Raw genomic sequence first — 16,736 nt, 5'->3', positions numbered from 1 at the left:
CAAATGGAATTCCATTGTCCTCAGGATGGTTTAACATCTACATCCAGGAAGTGATTGGAGGTCTGCTCTCTTCCTTGTCCTGTCTCTGATGGTTTCTCTGCCTTTGTAGTTATTAACAGTGTTACCAGCAGCAACACATGACAATTTAATTTTATTATTCAATACCCACTTATGTGGATGTTTGATTCTGGAAATAATATATGAATTTCAAGTAATCCTTGTCCCCTGCTGCATCCCAATTCTGAATCTAGTTGGGAAGATTCTGAAGGTAATGCATCTAACAAGTGACTATAAATGAGTGTGTACAAGGCTTTATGAGATCAGAGGGTGAAGCTCTTGGTATGAAATGGGTGATAAAGATAAGTAGATACTTGTCCGAAGGAGAAGAGGAAAAAAACCAGAAAAGAAAGGGAGGATAACATATGCCAAATCATCGATGAATAATGTGTTTGTGTATTCTGAGAATTTCAAGTCAATAGGAAAGAGAATTGAAGCAAAACTGCCTGGAATGGAATAGAATAGAATAGAATAGAATAGACTATGAATATGAATTTGAATATAAGAGTATATGAATTTTGGTGAACACTGTGGAGAATATATTTAAAATTAAAAATTCACAAACAAGAGGATACAGTCTCATTATTCATGAGATGCTTGCACTGCTAATTGACAAGTAAAGTAAGATAGTATAACAGTTCAGAACATAATTTTGAAATCAGACAGCCTGGATTGAAAAAAATCTCTACTACTTGTTAGCTCTGACCTTGTGAAAAATTAACTAACTTTGTTGAACTTCATTTTTCTTACCTGTAAAATACCCAAAATGACATCATTCTTATGGTGTGATTGTAAGGATTAAATGAGATAAAGTGCACAAAAAAGTTCATTGCAACATCTGGCACTTCACATTGCCTGACACACAGCTCAGCAAATGTAAACTAAGTAGTATTTTTGTTATAATTATTATGAATAATATGGGTAGAAGTGGCATCATTGATATCGATGATGATGCCTGAAAGAATTGTCTCATTAAAGAGAAAAAACATAACCAGAAATATTATTTTTTTTTAAATTTGTTTATTTATTTTTGGCTGCTTTGGGTCTTCGTTGCTGCGCACGGGCTTTCTCTAGTTGCGGCGAGCGGGGGCTACTCTTCGTTGTGGTGCATGGGCTTCTCACTGCAGTGGCTTCTCTTGTTGTGGAGCACGGGCTCTAGGTGCACTCAGGGCATGTGGGATCCTCCCGGACCAGGGCTCGAGCCCGTGTCCCCTGCACTGGCAGGCGGATTCTTAACCACTGCACCACCAGGGAAGACTAGAAATATTATTTCTTGTCTGGTACAAGCCATGCCCCAATCCCCAACCTCTTACATTCAGGGATGTGTGTGAATTGTTCATTTCCGAATAGCCACAGCTGAATGTACCAGTTGGGGTCCAGCTGGGAGAAAGAAACCACATTGTTAGTTATAACAAGAGATTGGAGAACTGGAAGACTGATTACTGAGGAGTAAAGAGGACTCTAAATCGCCAAGAATAGAAGATATAGGAAGCAGGCACTGTTACTAGTGCTGAGATAGAGCATTCAAGTAAGGAACAGTGTGAGAGAGGTCTTTTCCCCGGACCTCTTGAGAGAGAGCATGCCCAAGGCTCAATGCATGGTTGAAAAAAAATTTGAGGCTTCAAAGCTACCTGAAGTGAGGTACATAGGCATCCATCCATTGGGAAGTGCCATGTCAGCAGCATTTATTGAAAATCTGTTCCCTGGGGTGCCGGGGGCAGCCACCCATATGGAGGAACTGCACCTCAGATGTTCCTATGAAACTGCCTGGGGGTATAACGGGAGAAATGATTCATGAGAAAATTCCAGAAAAGCAACACTGGATTACAAAGTTACTCCTGGCGTGTCAGAGGGAGCCATTCACCAGAGATCCTGCCTTGGCAGTCCACCGCTGCAATGCCATGTGTGTTGCTGGAAGCTGGCCCTGGAGAAGCTGAGCACCTTGCCGAAGCCTGGAGCTGTAGAGACAGAGATGGTTGCAGGATCCTGCCTAGAGAATCACAGCAGAACTAGGAAGAGAGTCCCCTTCCTCTTCCAGTGCCTCTCCAGAACACTCTACTGACAAAACTTAACATCGTGTCAACTTGAAAAGGAGAGCTTCTATCAGAGTCTACATCCATCATCACAGAATGGGCAATTAAGAGTGGATTAAGAATCAAGACACAATTGATAACTGACCCCCCCCACCCCGGGCCTACACTAAGTGCTTGTGTCACTTAGAGTACATAGGGCAATATGTGAGAAAAATGCAATTAGGACTAGCAAATGATAAAGCAGTGCTTAGAGGATTATGAAATTAGTAAAAGAAGTAGGGCAGACTTTATCATTGTCTGGATTAACAATTTCTCCTCTGTATAAATTTGATATATTTTTCAACTTGTTCAGATGCTGGGAAAACAAAAGGAGTATGTATTCTGTACTCCCATATCCAACAGAAAGATTGTATACATTACATCCACTGTTCTGTTTTTGTTTCAGTGATGAGCATAATGATGATAATTTTGAAATTCAAGCAGAGTCTTACTTTATAGCAGATTTTCAACACCACTCTGTAAAAGGTTTAATTTTATTTTTTCTATATATCCTTCATCCTTACACTGTTATCACTTCTAATGTAATTAGAAACTATTCATGTATTCTTGTAAAATACACAATGATTTTATGTAATTTATACAAATTGCATTTTCCTATAAAATATCATTTTTGCTTGTTTCTCTCACTCAATATATTACATGAAAATTCAGTTGAATTATTTTGGAAGTTTTAGCCACAGCAATCAGAGAAGAAAAAGAAATAAAAGGAATCCAAATCAGAAAAGAAGAAGTAAAGCTGTCACTGTTTGCAGATGACATGATATTATACATAGAGAATCCTAAAGATGCTACCAGAAAACTACTAGAACTAATCAATGAATTTGGTAAAGTAGCAGGATACAAAATTAATGCACAGAAATCTCTTGCATTCCTAAACACTAATGAAAAAAATCTGAAAGTGAAATTAAGGAAACACTCCCATTTACCATTGCAACAAAAAGAATAAAATATCTAGGAATAAACCTACCTAAGGAGACAAAAAACCTGTATGCAGAAAACTAGAAGACACTGATGAAAGAAAGTAAAGATGATACAAACCGATGGAGAGATATACCATGTTCTTGGATTGGAAGAATCAACATTGTGAAAATGACTATACTACCCAAAGCAATCTACAGATTCAGTGCAATCCCTATCAAACTACCACTGGTATTTTTCACAGAACTAGAACAAAAAATTTCACAATTTGTATGGAAACACAAAAGACCCCGAATAGCCAAAGCAATCTTGAGAACGAAAAATGGAGCTGGAGGAATCAGGCTCCTGGACTTCAGACTATACTACAAAGCTACAGTAATCAAGACAGTATGGTACTGGCACAAAAACAGAAATATAGATCAATGGAACAGGATAGAAAGCCCAGAGATAAACCCACACACTTACAGTCACCTTATCTTTGACAAAGGAGGCAAGAATATACAATGGAGAAAAGAAAGCCTCTTCAATAAGTGGTGCTGGGAAAACTAGACAGCTACATGTAAAAGAATGAAATTAGAACACTCCCTAACACCATACACAAAAATAAACTCAAAATGGATTAAAGACCTAAATGTAAGGCCAGACACTATCAAACTCTTAGAGGAAAACATAGGCAGAACACTCTATGACATAAATCACAGCAAGATCTTTTTGACCCACCTCCTAGAGAAATGGAAATAAAACAAAAATAAACAAATGGGACCTAATGAAATTTAAAAGCTTTTGCACAGCAAGGGACACCATAAACAAGAATAAAAGACAACTGTCAGAATGGGACAAAATATTTGCCAACGAAGCAACTGACAAAGGATTAATCTCCAAAATATACAAGCAGCTCATGCAGCTCAATATCAAAAAAACAAACAACCCAATCCAAAAATGGACAGAAGACCTAAATTGACATTTCTCCAAAGAAGATATACAGATTGCCAACAAACACATGAAAGGATGCTCAACATCACTAATCATTAGAGAAATGCAAATCAAAACCACAATGAGGTATCACCTCACACCAGTCAGAATGGCCATCATCAAAAAATCTACAAACAATAAATGCTGGAGAGGGTGTGGAGAAAAGGGAACCCTCTTGCACTGTTGGTGGGAATGTAAATTGATACAGCCACTATGGAGAACCATAGGGAGGTTCCTTAAAAAACTTTTTAGAACTACCATATGACCCAGCAATCCTACTACTGGGCACATACCCTGAGAAAACCATAATTCAAGAAGAGTCATGTACCACAATGTTCATTGCAGCACTATTTACAATAGCCAGGACATGGAAGCAACCTAAGTATCCATCGTCAGATGAATGTATAAAGAATATGCGGTGCATATATAAAATGGAATATTACTCAGCCATAAAAAGAAACGAAACTGAGTTATTTGTAGTGAGGTAAGTTAGAGTAAAGTAAGTCAGAAAGAGAAAAACAAATACCCTATGCCAACACATATATATGGTATCTAAAAAAACAAAAATGGTTCTGAAGAACCTAGTGGCAGGACAGGAATAAAGACACAGACGTAGAGAATGGACTTGAGGACATGGAGATGGGGAAGGGTAAGCTGGGACGAATTGAGAGAGTGGCATGGACATATATACACTACCAAATGTAAAATAGATAGCTAGTGGGAAGCAGCCCCATAGCACAGGGAGATCACCTCGGTGCTCTGTGACCCCCTAGATGGGTGGGATAGGGAGGGCGGGAGGGAGATGTAGGAGGGAGGGGATATGGGGATATATGTATATGTATTTTTTTTTTTAAAGGAATTTTGTTTATTTATTTATTTATGGCTGTGTTGGGTCTTCGTTTCTGTGCGAGGGCTTCCTCTAGTTGCGGCAAGTGGGGGCCACTCTTCATCGCGGTGCGAGGGCCTCTCACTATCGCGGCCTCTCTTGTTGCGGAGCACAGGCTCCAGACGCGCAGGCTCAGCAATTGTGGCTCACGGGCCCAATCGCTCCGCGGCATGTGGGATCCTCCCAGACCAGGGCTCGAACCCGTGTCCCCTGCACCGGCAGGCAGACTCCCAACCACTGCACCACCAGGGAAGCCCCTGTATATGTATTTTTGATTCACTTTGTTATAAAGCAGAAACTAACACAGCAATGTAAAGCAATTATACTCCAATAAAGATGTTAAAAAATAAAAAACTAAAAAACAAGGACCTACTTTATAGAACAAGGAACTGCATTCGATATCTCGTAATAATGTATAATGGAAAAGAATCTGAATAACAATATATATATATATACACATATCTTATTATCTGATAACTGACAGAAGAGATGGAAGTATTATATCTCACCTATATATTAGAAAGTTGTGTGGGTAATGGTAAAAAAAAAAAAGGATTCCTAGAGAACAGGAAGATTACTTGTGTAGGAGTTAATAGGTAAAAATCACCATGAAAAAAATTCTAAGCATGTCCCAAAGTATGTAGTTTCAAATATTTTCAAAATGCCACTGAACTGTGAGATATAATGTATGAAAGGGTAGTATTTAAAGATAACAGGGATCCAGTATGGAACTATCTTATCACCATCAAAGGGGTAAAGAATGTGGATTTTTTTTCTAAACACTAAGAAAAGAAATGAATATATAGAACTTTTTGTACTATGAAATAATCCCAATAATTTTCCTTCTTTCTTTTTGAAATTTGTATTCTCTTTCATTTGTAGCATTACCACAGTCTGTAAATATTCCAGTTTCTTCCTCAACCTAAACAATTTGTTGAAAAACAAGAGGGAGGAATGAAGGAAGGAATGAAGGAAGGAAGAAAGGAAAGAAGAAAAAAAGAAAGAGAAACCTTTTCTTATTAACTCTGCCTCCCTGTTGCATGCTTCTCCTTCTCCTCACGAACCACTTACTGAATGTTTGTCTGTCCTCACATTTCTCTTTAAGGGTTTACACCGCTTTAACGGTTCACACTTAAGCAGAAGTCTGGTTTCTTTTTGAGGTTTCAGCCAGGCCTGTCTTCCCATCTGGAGCTCAGGGTCCTCTTCCAGACTCATTCAGGTTGTTGGCAGAAGTGAGTTGCTTGTGGTGTAGGGTTCCGGTCTCCATTTTCTTGCTGGCTGGGGTCTGGGATTGCTCTTAACTCCCAGAGACTACTCTCAGTTTCAGCCAGGTGGACTTCTCACAACATCACATCTTGTTTCTTCTAATCCAGCAGAAGAATCTCTCTGCTGCATTCTCTTCTAAAGGCATACATGATTAAGTTAGGCCCACCCAGCATAATCTTTATTTATTTATTTATTTAAATTAATTAATTGATTGATTGATTAATTAATTAATATTTGGCTGCGTTGGGTCTTTGTTGCTACGCGTGGGCTTTCTCTAGATGTGGCGAGCAGCGGCTACTCTTCGTTGCGATGTGCAGGCTTCTTTTGTTGTGGAGCACAGGCTCTATGTACGTGAACTTAAGTAGTTGTGGCATATGGGCTCAGTAGTTGTGGCTCATGGGCTCTAGAGTGCAGGCTCAGTAGTTGTGGTGCACGGGTTTAGTTGCTCCGTGACATGTGGGATCTTCCCGGACCAGGGCTCAAACCCATGTCCCCTGCATTGGCAGGTGGATTCTTAACCACTGCGCCACCAGGGAAGTCCCTAATCTTGCTTTTGCTTAACTCAAAGTAAAGTAATCATGGACCTTATTAATATCTGTAAACTCCCTTTGCCATATAATGTAGTATAATAAGATAAGTGATATCCCATCACATTCATAGCTCCACTCAGACTCAAAGGATGGGTTTTATACTGAACAAGTGCATAAGAGGCAGGAATCTTGAGAGTCCTTTTAGAATTCTGCCTTCCATAACTCTCTAGGCCATCTAATTTCCAAACTTTCATAGGTGCAACTTCCACATTATTCTTTGATTGACTATCCTTATCCTCCAGTTCCACCAACAATACTTTACATAACACTCTCATTAGTTTTGCAGGAACTTAGCAATATTCTCATAAGTAATTTCCCTGCCCTGAGTTTCAAGTGTTTCCAAACTTTCTCCATATTGATGCCAAAGTGATCTCTCAAAAATACATCTCCACGTGACCCTTCATACAGAGCTCTTCATTGCCTTCAGCATGAAGTCAAAACTCTATCTCTTTATTACAGCAGTTGAGATCTCCCCAACCTACTTTAACTGCCACCAATCCTCTTCGCTACCCCAGGAACCTTTTGATATAGTCAACCTGGGCTTTTTCTAATTCACCCAACTACCAAATACAGCAAGTTCTTTCACATGGATATGCTTTGCTTAATTCATGTACCTCCCACTCTTCTCTGAATTAGCCTACATTCTTTAGACTCATCATTTGCTCCATTGAACCATTTATAAATTCAACATCTCATTTATTTACATTTAAACATTAAATAGTTACATTAGAAAACATTTGGTGGCATCACCTTCTCCAAGTCAAGTCAGAAGAAAGTACTTCCTCTAGAGTTACATCCTTTTTAATTTTAACATCTAGAACAGTGGTTATTCCATTGTGAGTTATTTGGAAATGTCTCTCTGACAGAAATTAGCTACTGGCAGGTGGATTATTGCTTATGCATCATTATATTCCCAATACTTTGTACTATATTTTGCAGTGCAGGAAGAAAATATATGCTTCTTGATATAAATTAAATCCAAGAGTTGTAAACTGACAAAGGGATCTCACTGAACTCTCTTTCATTCCCACAAAACAAGTGTCTGTGTGTGTGTGTGTGTGTGTGTGTGTGTGCGCACATTGGGTTTTTTGATGGAAGACTCTCTCCTAGTACTGTAGGGTAAACTTTTATGTATCTCCTTCCATTTGTTGATAGCAATTCTTGCCTTATATGAAGATAATATTCCAGCCTCACTGTAAGAGCATGCTGCAGGTTCTGGGCTGGAATACCTTGACTCCTCTCTCTCCTCGAATTACAGAAAGTTACTGATATGGTTGTTGGGTGGGGCAAACCTAGGGTCAATTGCTGGCTCTAGCAACAACTAGATGAGGTGCCCCAAGTGAGCATTTTACATTAGATTCTTCTCCCGTGAAATTGGTAGCATATCAATAGCATTAAATTGTAAGGGTTAAATAACATAACATTTGTAAAGCATTTAATCTGATAACTAGCACTTGGGAGACATTTAATAATGGTAAATGAGGATGAGGATGAGGATGGTGGTGAGTGGTAGTAGTAGCGCCAGCTGGCCTTGGAGATGGTTTTGAAATGTGGTACAACTAACCAGAAAACTCACAATTGCAAGAACATGCTTACAAACCATTCTAAGCAGCATGACATATGGCCCATAGACCAATGGAACCCCACCAGTTAGAATATTATGTCCCCAGAAATACAAATTTCCTTAGGCACCATGAGAGCTTTTTGCAGTTAACAAAAATCTTCCTCATTCTTAAAGAAACCAGTGTGGGTAAAATCTGATATTTTTCTCTGAATGTAGCAGTTTTATTACACAGTATGGAGGTGTGTTCGTTCCTGCCCTATTTGCCAGAAAGGGGCCTCAGGAGCTGGGGAGGTTTACTACTCAGGGATTGGCAGCATATATAAGGAGTTATGATGCAGATTGTGTGAAATATCTTAATCAGAAAACTCCTGGTGGACTTTCTGTGGCCCCCAGAGTATGAAGCTTCTCAAGGGTTCATTCTACCTCAGGGCCGCCTTCCCCTCGTACTTCATTACAGTTATTTTTGTCATTTCTATGCAGGGATTGGTATGGTACTTCCTTGACTTTGTATCTAGGTAAAAGTTTGTTAAAAGTCAATTTGTCAGTAAAAAACCCAAAACAAACCACCTGCTCTATGCACAGGCTCACTCCTAATCCACATACTACCCCACACCCAGCTGACAAATATATCAGCCTCCAATAACACTTGCATGAATTTTTTACATTTCTAAGAAAAGTTTCCGTTTCTTTTTTTAAAATGTCATTAATTCTTTCTTAAAGCACTTTATCTATCACATTCCAGGGTTTTGCACTGGTAATGTACAGAATAGAACCTAGTCACTTCCCTCTAAATGCTCAAAGCCCACTGAAGAAACAGACATAAAACTTGATGATTACAACAGGACATATTTATGATGAGAGCATCAAAGGGCATATATTTATCCTGCAGGAAGGTCAGCACCAAGTTTGTCAGGAGACAAGGGAGAATAGAGTATGGGAAAAACAGAAGTGACTAATACCATATTCAGCATGCCTGGAGCTCTGGGTGCAAGTGGGACAGCAAGTGGCAACTGAAACTGAACATGGAGGCAGGATGCATGTTGCAAAAAACCTTACAGGCATTCTAAAGCATTTGAATTTAAATAATGTAACAGAAACTGCTCAGTATGAAATCGAATTTTTCTCCTTTTCTAGAAAAGCACATTTCTACAGATCCTTGCAAAGCAACTGAAGAATTCAGGCACCTTATTTGAGGCTCCATAATATACAGCAGTTCCCTGCTTGGTGAAGTATCAACCTGAATGATAAGAAAATAACGTTTTTCCTCTAGGCCACAATCTATCAGTTATATAGAAATATCAGTTTAGGAAACATTCTCAAACAGAACCTCAGTGACTCATAGGGTCTCAGCAGAACACTTCGCCACTTACTCTTCCAAATTCTGCATCAGATTAACCAGGCAATTATTTTCAGCATGACTCAGACAATCTTGAACAAGCATTGTTTCATAAGGTCTATAAATAAAAACAAAAGCTGTAAAAAGGTGTAGACCTCTCTCTATTTGATGACAGTGAATTCACAGGAAAACATAGCTAATAGAAAAGTGAAAAGTACTGCCTGTAAGAATAAAGAAAAGAGAGTATACTTAGGTAGTCTTCTGTGAATTGTATTACATTATAGAGAAAGAAAAGTAATATACTTTAAAATGGATTGTGTTAATGTATGCATGACTATACTATACAAAATTATATGTAACTCACACTTCTTCAGTCACCTTTCTTATTACAGTGTACACTACTGATGTAGCTTTCTTGAGAACATTCTCTAACACATTTATTTTAAAACACAATAAGAGATATGGTTGTCCTACCTTTAAATTCTCCATTTTCAAAACTTTTACTGAGCATCCATGAAATTTGAATCATGATATTCGTGCTTTTATTGCTTAGATTTGAATGTGCATTCTGTCTCTTCTGTTAAACAGTATATTTCTAGGAGCTAATTTTTCTCATTGGGCTAAGAGTTTCCTAGGTTGATGATTTTCCCTTTATTTCATGCTCTTCCTATAGAAAGAGACCACCAACTATGACTCCTCTTAATATCTGGTACAATGATGTATACACAGTATCATGAATAAGAAACAACTAGTTAAAATATCACTTCAATTTAGATATGTATAGTCAGATAGTTACTCCTTAAGAATGGATACCATGTCTTTGTTGTTCACTGTTTCACCCCAGTGCTTCCCACGGTTTTGCCAAAATGAAGATGTTCAAAATATGTTAGAAGAATATATACAAAGTTATACAAAAATAAATTTAATAAGCATGTATTAAGTTAGCTATTATTAATAAAGCATTGAGTTTGGGTCTGTGCAAGATGTATCAGTCCCCAAAGTATAAAGTATAATGCCTGTTTTCAAAAAGTTTCAAATCAGGTATAGCCAAGATGGAGGAATAGGAAGACCTTGAGCTCACCTCCTATCCCCCCAACACCCCCTCCCCCCCACACCAAAATCACAAAAATTTACAAAGTAACTATCAATGAGAACTACCCGAAGACTAGCAGAAAAGATTTTCTACAACCAAAGATATAAAGAAGGAACCAAAGGAGTATAGGAGGGGTGGAGATATGGTATAGTCAGGAGCCATACTCCTAGGTAGGTGACCCACAAACAGGAGGAGAATTACAATTGCAGAGATTCTCCCCAAGGAGCAAGGGGTCTGAGCCCCACATCAGGCTCCCCAGGCCAAGGGTCTTACACTGGGAAGATAAGCTCCCAAAATGTTTAGCTTTGAAGGCCAGTGGGGCTTACTTGGAGTTCCAGAGGGCTGCGGGAAATAGAGACTCCACTCTTAAAGGGCACACACAAAACCTCACAAGTTCCAAGGGCCAGGGTAGAAGCAGTGATTTGAAAGGAGCCTAAGTCAGATCCTCTTGGAGAATCTCCCAGAGAGACAGGAGGCAATCGGGACTCACCCTGGGGATATAGACCCTGGCAGCAGGCATTTTGGGGAGCTCATCCCACCATGAGGACACTGGTTTTGGCAAGAGCCATTTTGGAATCCTCCATCTTAGCTTGTTAATACTGGGACCCAGCCCTGGCCACTAGACCTGGGACACCTCAGGTCAAGCAGCTAGCTGGGAGGGAAACAGCCTCAACAACCAGCAGGCCCCCAGAAGCCCCAGCCACCACAGGACCCAGCCCCACAGACCAGTGGGCCAGCACTAGCCCCAGGATCCCTGGGCCCCATAGCCAGCCATCAGATCCCACCTCACCCACCAGGATGCAGGCACCAGCCCCAGGACCATCTGGGCCTCTACCCTGCCCACTGCCGGCCAACACCAACACCAGGACCTCCAGGGCCCTGCTTACCAAGACCCTGAGACCTAGCTACTCTCAGCAGTGAGCCAGCAGTAGCCCTGAGACCCAGCCTCACCCACCAGTAGGCAGACACCAGCCCTGGGACCACCTGGTCCACAGCCCCACCCACTAGCAGGTAGACACCAGCCTCAAGATTACCAAGGATCTGCAGCCAGCTGTGTATCCAGCCCACTCACCAGTGGAAAGACACCAGCTCCAGGAACCCTGAGCCCCACAGCCTGAGACCCCTGGACCTGGTTCCACTCACCAGTAGGCTGACACTATCGCCAGGACCCAGCATCATCCACCAGTGGGTGGACACCAGCCCCAGGATGCCCTGAGCCCCAGCCCCACCCACCAGATGGTGGACACCAACTCCAGCTTGAGAAAGAAGGACAAAACTGGAAGTATCATGCTCCCTGATTTCAAACTACACTACAAAGCTACAGTAATCAAAATGGCATGGTAGTGGCACAAAACAGACACATAGATCAATGGAACAGAATAGAGAGCTCAGAAATGAAGTCACGCTTATGTGGGTAACTAATCTATGACAAAGGAGGCAAGAATACACAATGGGGAAAAGACAGTATTTTCAATAAGTGGTGCTGAGAAAACTGGACAGCTACATGCAAAAGAAACAAACTGGACTACTTTCTCACACCCTATACAAAAACAAATTCACAGTGAATTAAAGACTTAAATGGAAGACCTGAAACAATTAAATTTCTACACAAATCATAGGTAGTACACTCTTTGGCATCGGTCTTAGCAATATTTTTTTGGATAAGGCTCCTCAGGCAATAGAAATATAAGGACAAAATAAACAATTGGTACCACATCAAAATAAAGGCTTTTGCACAGTGAAAAAAAAACCCTACCAATACAGAAAAACCTCCTACTGAATGGCAGAAGATATTTGCACACTATATTCAACAAGGGTTTAATATCCAAAAATATATATAATTTATACAATTCACTATCTAAAAAACAAACAACCCAGTTAAAAAAATGGGCTGAGGTCCTGTATAGACATTTTTCCAAAGAAGACATACAGGCGAACAGGCAAATGAAAAGATGCTCAACATGTCTAATCATCAGGGAAATTCAAATAAAAACCACAATGAGATATCACTTCAAACTTGTCAAAATGACTATTATCAAAAAGACAACAAATAACAAGTGTTGGAGAGGATGTGGAAAAAAGGAACCCTCATGCAGTGTTGTTGGAATGTGAATCGGTGCAGCCACTATGGAAAAAAATATAGAGATTAATTTTAAAAAATTAAAAATAGAACTACCATATGATCTAGCAATTCCACTCCTGGGTATTTATCCAAAGAAAACAAAACACTAATTTGAAAAGATACATGCACTCCTATATTCATTGCAGCATTATTAATAATAGCCAAGATGTGGAAGCAACTTAAATGCCCATCAATGTTTGAGGGGATAAAGATGTAATATATAAAATTGAACGTTATTCAGCCATAAAAAATAATAAAATATTGCCATTTGCCACACACGGATGGACCCAGAGAATATTATGCTAAGTAAAATAAGTCAGATAGAGAAAGACAAATACAGTATGATTTCATTTACATGTGGATCTAAGAAACAAAGCAAATGAACAAACATAATGAAACAGAAACAGACTCATAGATACAGAGAACAAACAGGTGGTTGCCAGAGGAAGGCTGTTTGAGGGCTGAGGGGAGGAGAGAAATAGATGAGGGAGATTTCAGGTATAAAATAAATGAATCACATCTGTGAAATATACAGTGCAGGGAATATAGTCAATAATTATGTAATATCTTTGTATGGTGACAGATGGTAACTAGACTTATCATAGTGATTACTTTGAAATCTATGGAAATATCAAATCACTATGCTGTGTAACAGGAACTAACATAGTGTTATAGGTCAATTCTACTTCAAAAACAAACACTCTCATAGGAAAAGAAGTCATATTTGTGGTTACCAGATGTGGGGATGGGGAGAGGGGGAATTGGATGAAGGTAGTCAAAAGTATAAACTTCTAGTTATAAGATAAATAAGTACTAGGGATGTAATATACATCATGATAAATATGTTATCTGTGAAAGTTGTTAAGAGTAAATTCTGAGTTCTCATCACAAGGGAAACATTTTTTTTCTATTTCTCTAATGCTGTATCTATATGAGATGATGTTGTTCACTAAGCTTATTGTGGTCATCCTTTCATGATGCATGTGATTATTGTGATGTAACCATTAAACTTACACAGTGCTGTGTGTCAACTATCTCCCAGTAAAATTGGGAGAAAAATAAAATAATTTCAAATCAGTCAGGGAAGAAAGACCTGACTACCTATAACAAAAAGGATTCTTAATGGCACCTGGAAGAAGGAAAAAAAAAGCAATACCAGCAAAAAATAATAAAATAAAAAAATATTTTTAAAATTTCAAATATAAATGAAAGCAGGTGGATATCTCAGTAGGAGAGAGCAAAATGATTGAAGACTATGGACAAGGGTTAGGGTTATTCATGGTGTTATTCAGAAGTGAAAACGTCTTATAAGAGTGTTACTCTAATATGCATGATAACCTCTAGGTAGCTTGTGAAAATGCAAATTCTTGTGCTCCATCTGAAGAGTGCCTAAGTAGTTCTGGGGTGGAGTCGAGGAATCTGCACTTTATAAAAGAATTTCAAGTGGTTTTGATGCCCTGGTGCTGGACCACACCGAGAACAGTGAAGGATGCAAAAGGAAAGTGGATGTCATATTATAAATGTGTCCAGTGGGTAGTATGAAGACAGATTGTGAGGGCCCATGGGAACGAAGAGCCTATGGAAGATGAAGAACAAACAAGTTGTGTTTTTAGGTAGTTGTTAAGCGGAAATTATTCTCTTATCTGAAGTTAAAACACAGCAACAACAAAAACCTCATTATTGAGCATTTTTAAAGTACAGGAAAGTAAAAAACAAGTATAAATAAACCAATATTCAGCTATCAAAAGATAAGTAATTTTGACATTTGGAACATATCTTTCCATACCTTTATAACAAATGTTTTATGTGCATGTACGTGTATACTTGTGTGTATATTCACATGAAATATACACACAACAATAAGTACACTGTATAGTAATCTATCTTTTCTCTTAATATATCATTTACATCTATATCAATATTTATCTTGTTGCATGACAGTTCACATTTTATTTTACCCATATTCTGAAGTAAATGTTTAAGTAGTTTCTAAATTATCATTGCAATATATAATGATGTGTTGAATATCACAACACATCACTGCATTCTTGCCCACTTTCCCCCATTAGACATATATTTAGAAGATGAATCACCAGACATTAGATACTTAAAATATCAATACATTTACCAAAAGCTCTGAAGAACTCTTTTAAGAATTAGAAAAGTATCCTTTTAATTCACATTTCTTCTTGTTTATTGTACTTATTCATGATCCTCAGCCATGAATAATCTATTTGGGAGAATAATAATCATTACCAATAACTAAGAATTACTAAAACCTAGACTTTTCTACTGATCTAAATTATATCAGACATGCCTTGATAGTTACATACCCTAGAGGTGGTGAGACTTTTTGGACCCCAATTTATGACTTAATTTGTCCATTTTGCAGACATATTTTAACCATGGTCCTATTCTGTGCCAGGTGCAGTATAGGGTTACAGATACATAAGACATAATCCCTGTTCTCAAAGAATTCAATCTAGAACTCTGTAAAAAGTTATTGGATTATCAGAAGAATGAAAGCATGTGTGAACATTTATCAGTATATGGTGGTAACTCACATTAGTGAACAATCAAACATCAGTCAGAGAAGACAATGTAAAGAAAGAATACACTGAAAAATGTCCTAAATTAGCTTAGAAAGAAATAGTTTGAGCATGGCCTTGCAAATTTGCATTGTCTTCACACTGTAGATTATGGGATTCATTACAGGAGGGATGAGCAGATAAATATTGGCAATGAGAGTATGCAGAAGGGGAGGGGCATGCTTCCCAAACCTAGGCACCAGTGACAAGCTCATCATGGGGATGTAGAAGATGGCAACAGCACTTATGTGTGAAACACAGGTACCAAAGGCCTTTTTCCACTCCTCTGGGGAGGCAATGCTGGGCACGGAATGGATGATCAGGACATAGGAGAGAAGGATCAAGACAGAGTCCAAGGTACCAGTAGAGATGACAATGGCCAGACCAAATGCACTGTTGATCTCAGTGTCTGTGCATGAAAGCTTCATCACATCAGTGTGGAAACAATATGGATGGTGAAAACATGACTTCCACAAAAGGACAGACGCTTAAGGAGCAGGAGTAAAGGCACTACAACCGTTGTCACCCTAATAACAATTGCAAAGCCCACTCTGATGATTCTTGAATTGGTTAAGATTGTGGCATATCTCAGTGGGTTACAGATGGCAGTGTAACGGTCAAAGACCATTGCCAGGAGTAACAAGGACTCCATTAATGTGAAACCATGGATAAAGAACATATGGCCATTGCTGACATCAAAGCTGATTTCTCGAGCATTGAACCAGAAAATACCCACCATAGTGACCAACGTGGAAAGGCACAGCCCTAGGTCCGTGAAGGACAGCATGGAGAGGAAATAGTACATGGGTTCATGGAGGCTCGACTCAGTGATGATGACAAACAAGACCATGCCATTCCCTGAGATGGCAATGGCAAAGAGACAACAGAATAGGATGGAGATCCAGGCATGGTAAGTTTCAAAACCAGGGATGCCAGTAAGGAAGAAGACTGCAGAGTGGAAAATGTTCTGGTTGAAGGATGGCAATGATGAGTGAAGGAAGCAGATTTCCCTGGGGAAAAGGAACATGTCCTGCAAAAACAGGGCCCACTTGTTATCTCTAGGCTTCAGTATATATCCATATACACATATAAAAAAGATTAGATTAGATAATGGTAAGATATTTTCCACTTCTATGATTCTATGGTCATGGGCAGATAGGGCATTTCTATACAAATCTAGGGCAACACAAAAGGCAATTCATCCTGCTTCTTCGCTTCTCACTTTCCAAGGCAAAAACCCTTAAGAGGTCC

At 39.1% G+C, this 16,736-nt stretch overlaps 1 protein-coding gene across 1 annotated transcript; it reads right to left on the bottom strand.

The window, feature by feature from the left end:
- Positions 1–15,526: 15,526 nt before the first annotated feature.
- Positions 15,527–16,512, bottom strand: LOC133099876 (olfactory receptor 51F1-like). Its single transcript, XM_061203723.1, is given in 2 exon segments — positions 15,527–15,942; positions 15,945–16,512. Coding segments are annotated over 2 exon segments (984 nt in total).
- Positions 16,513–16,736: the final 224 nt, after the last annotated feature.

The sequence above is a fragment of the Eubalaena glacialis genome, chromosome 10, assembly GCF_028564815.1.
Source record: "Eubalaena glacialis isolate mEubGla1 chromosome 10, mEubGla1.1.hap2.+ XY, whole genome shotgun sequence".
In the NCBI taxonomy this organism is placed as follows: Eukaryota; Metazoa; Chordata; class Mammalia; order Artiodactyla; family Balaenidae; genus Eubalaena; species Eubalaena glacialis.
This window is presented reverse-complemented; position numbering and strand designations above follow the sequence as displayed.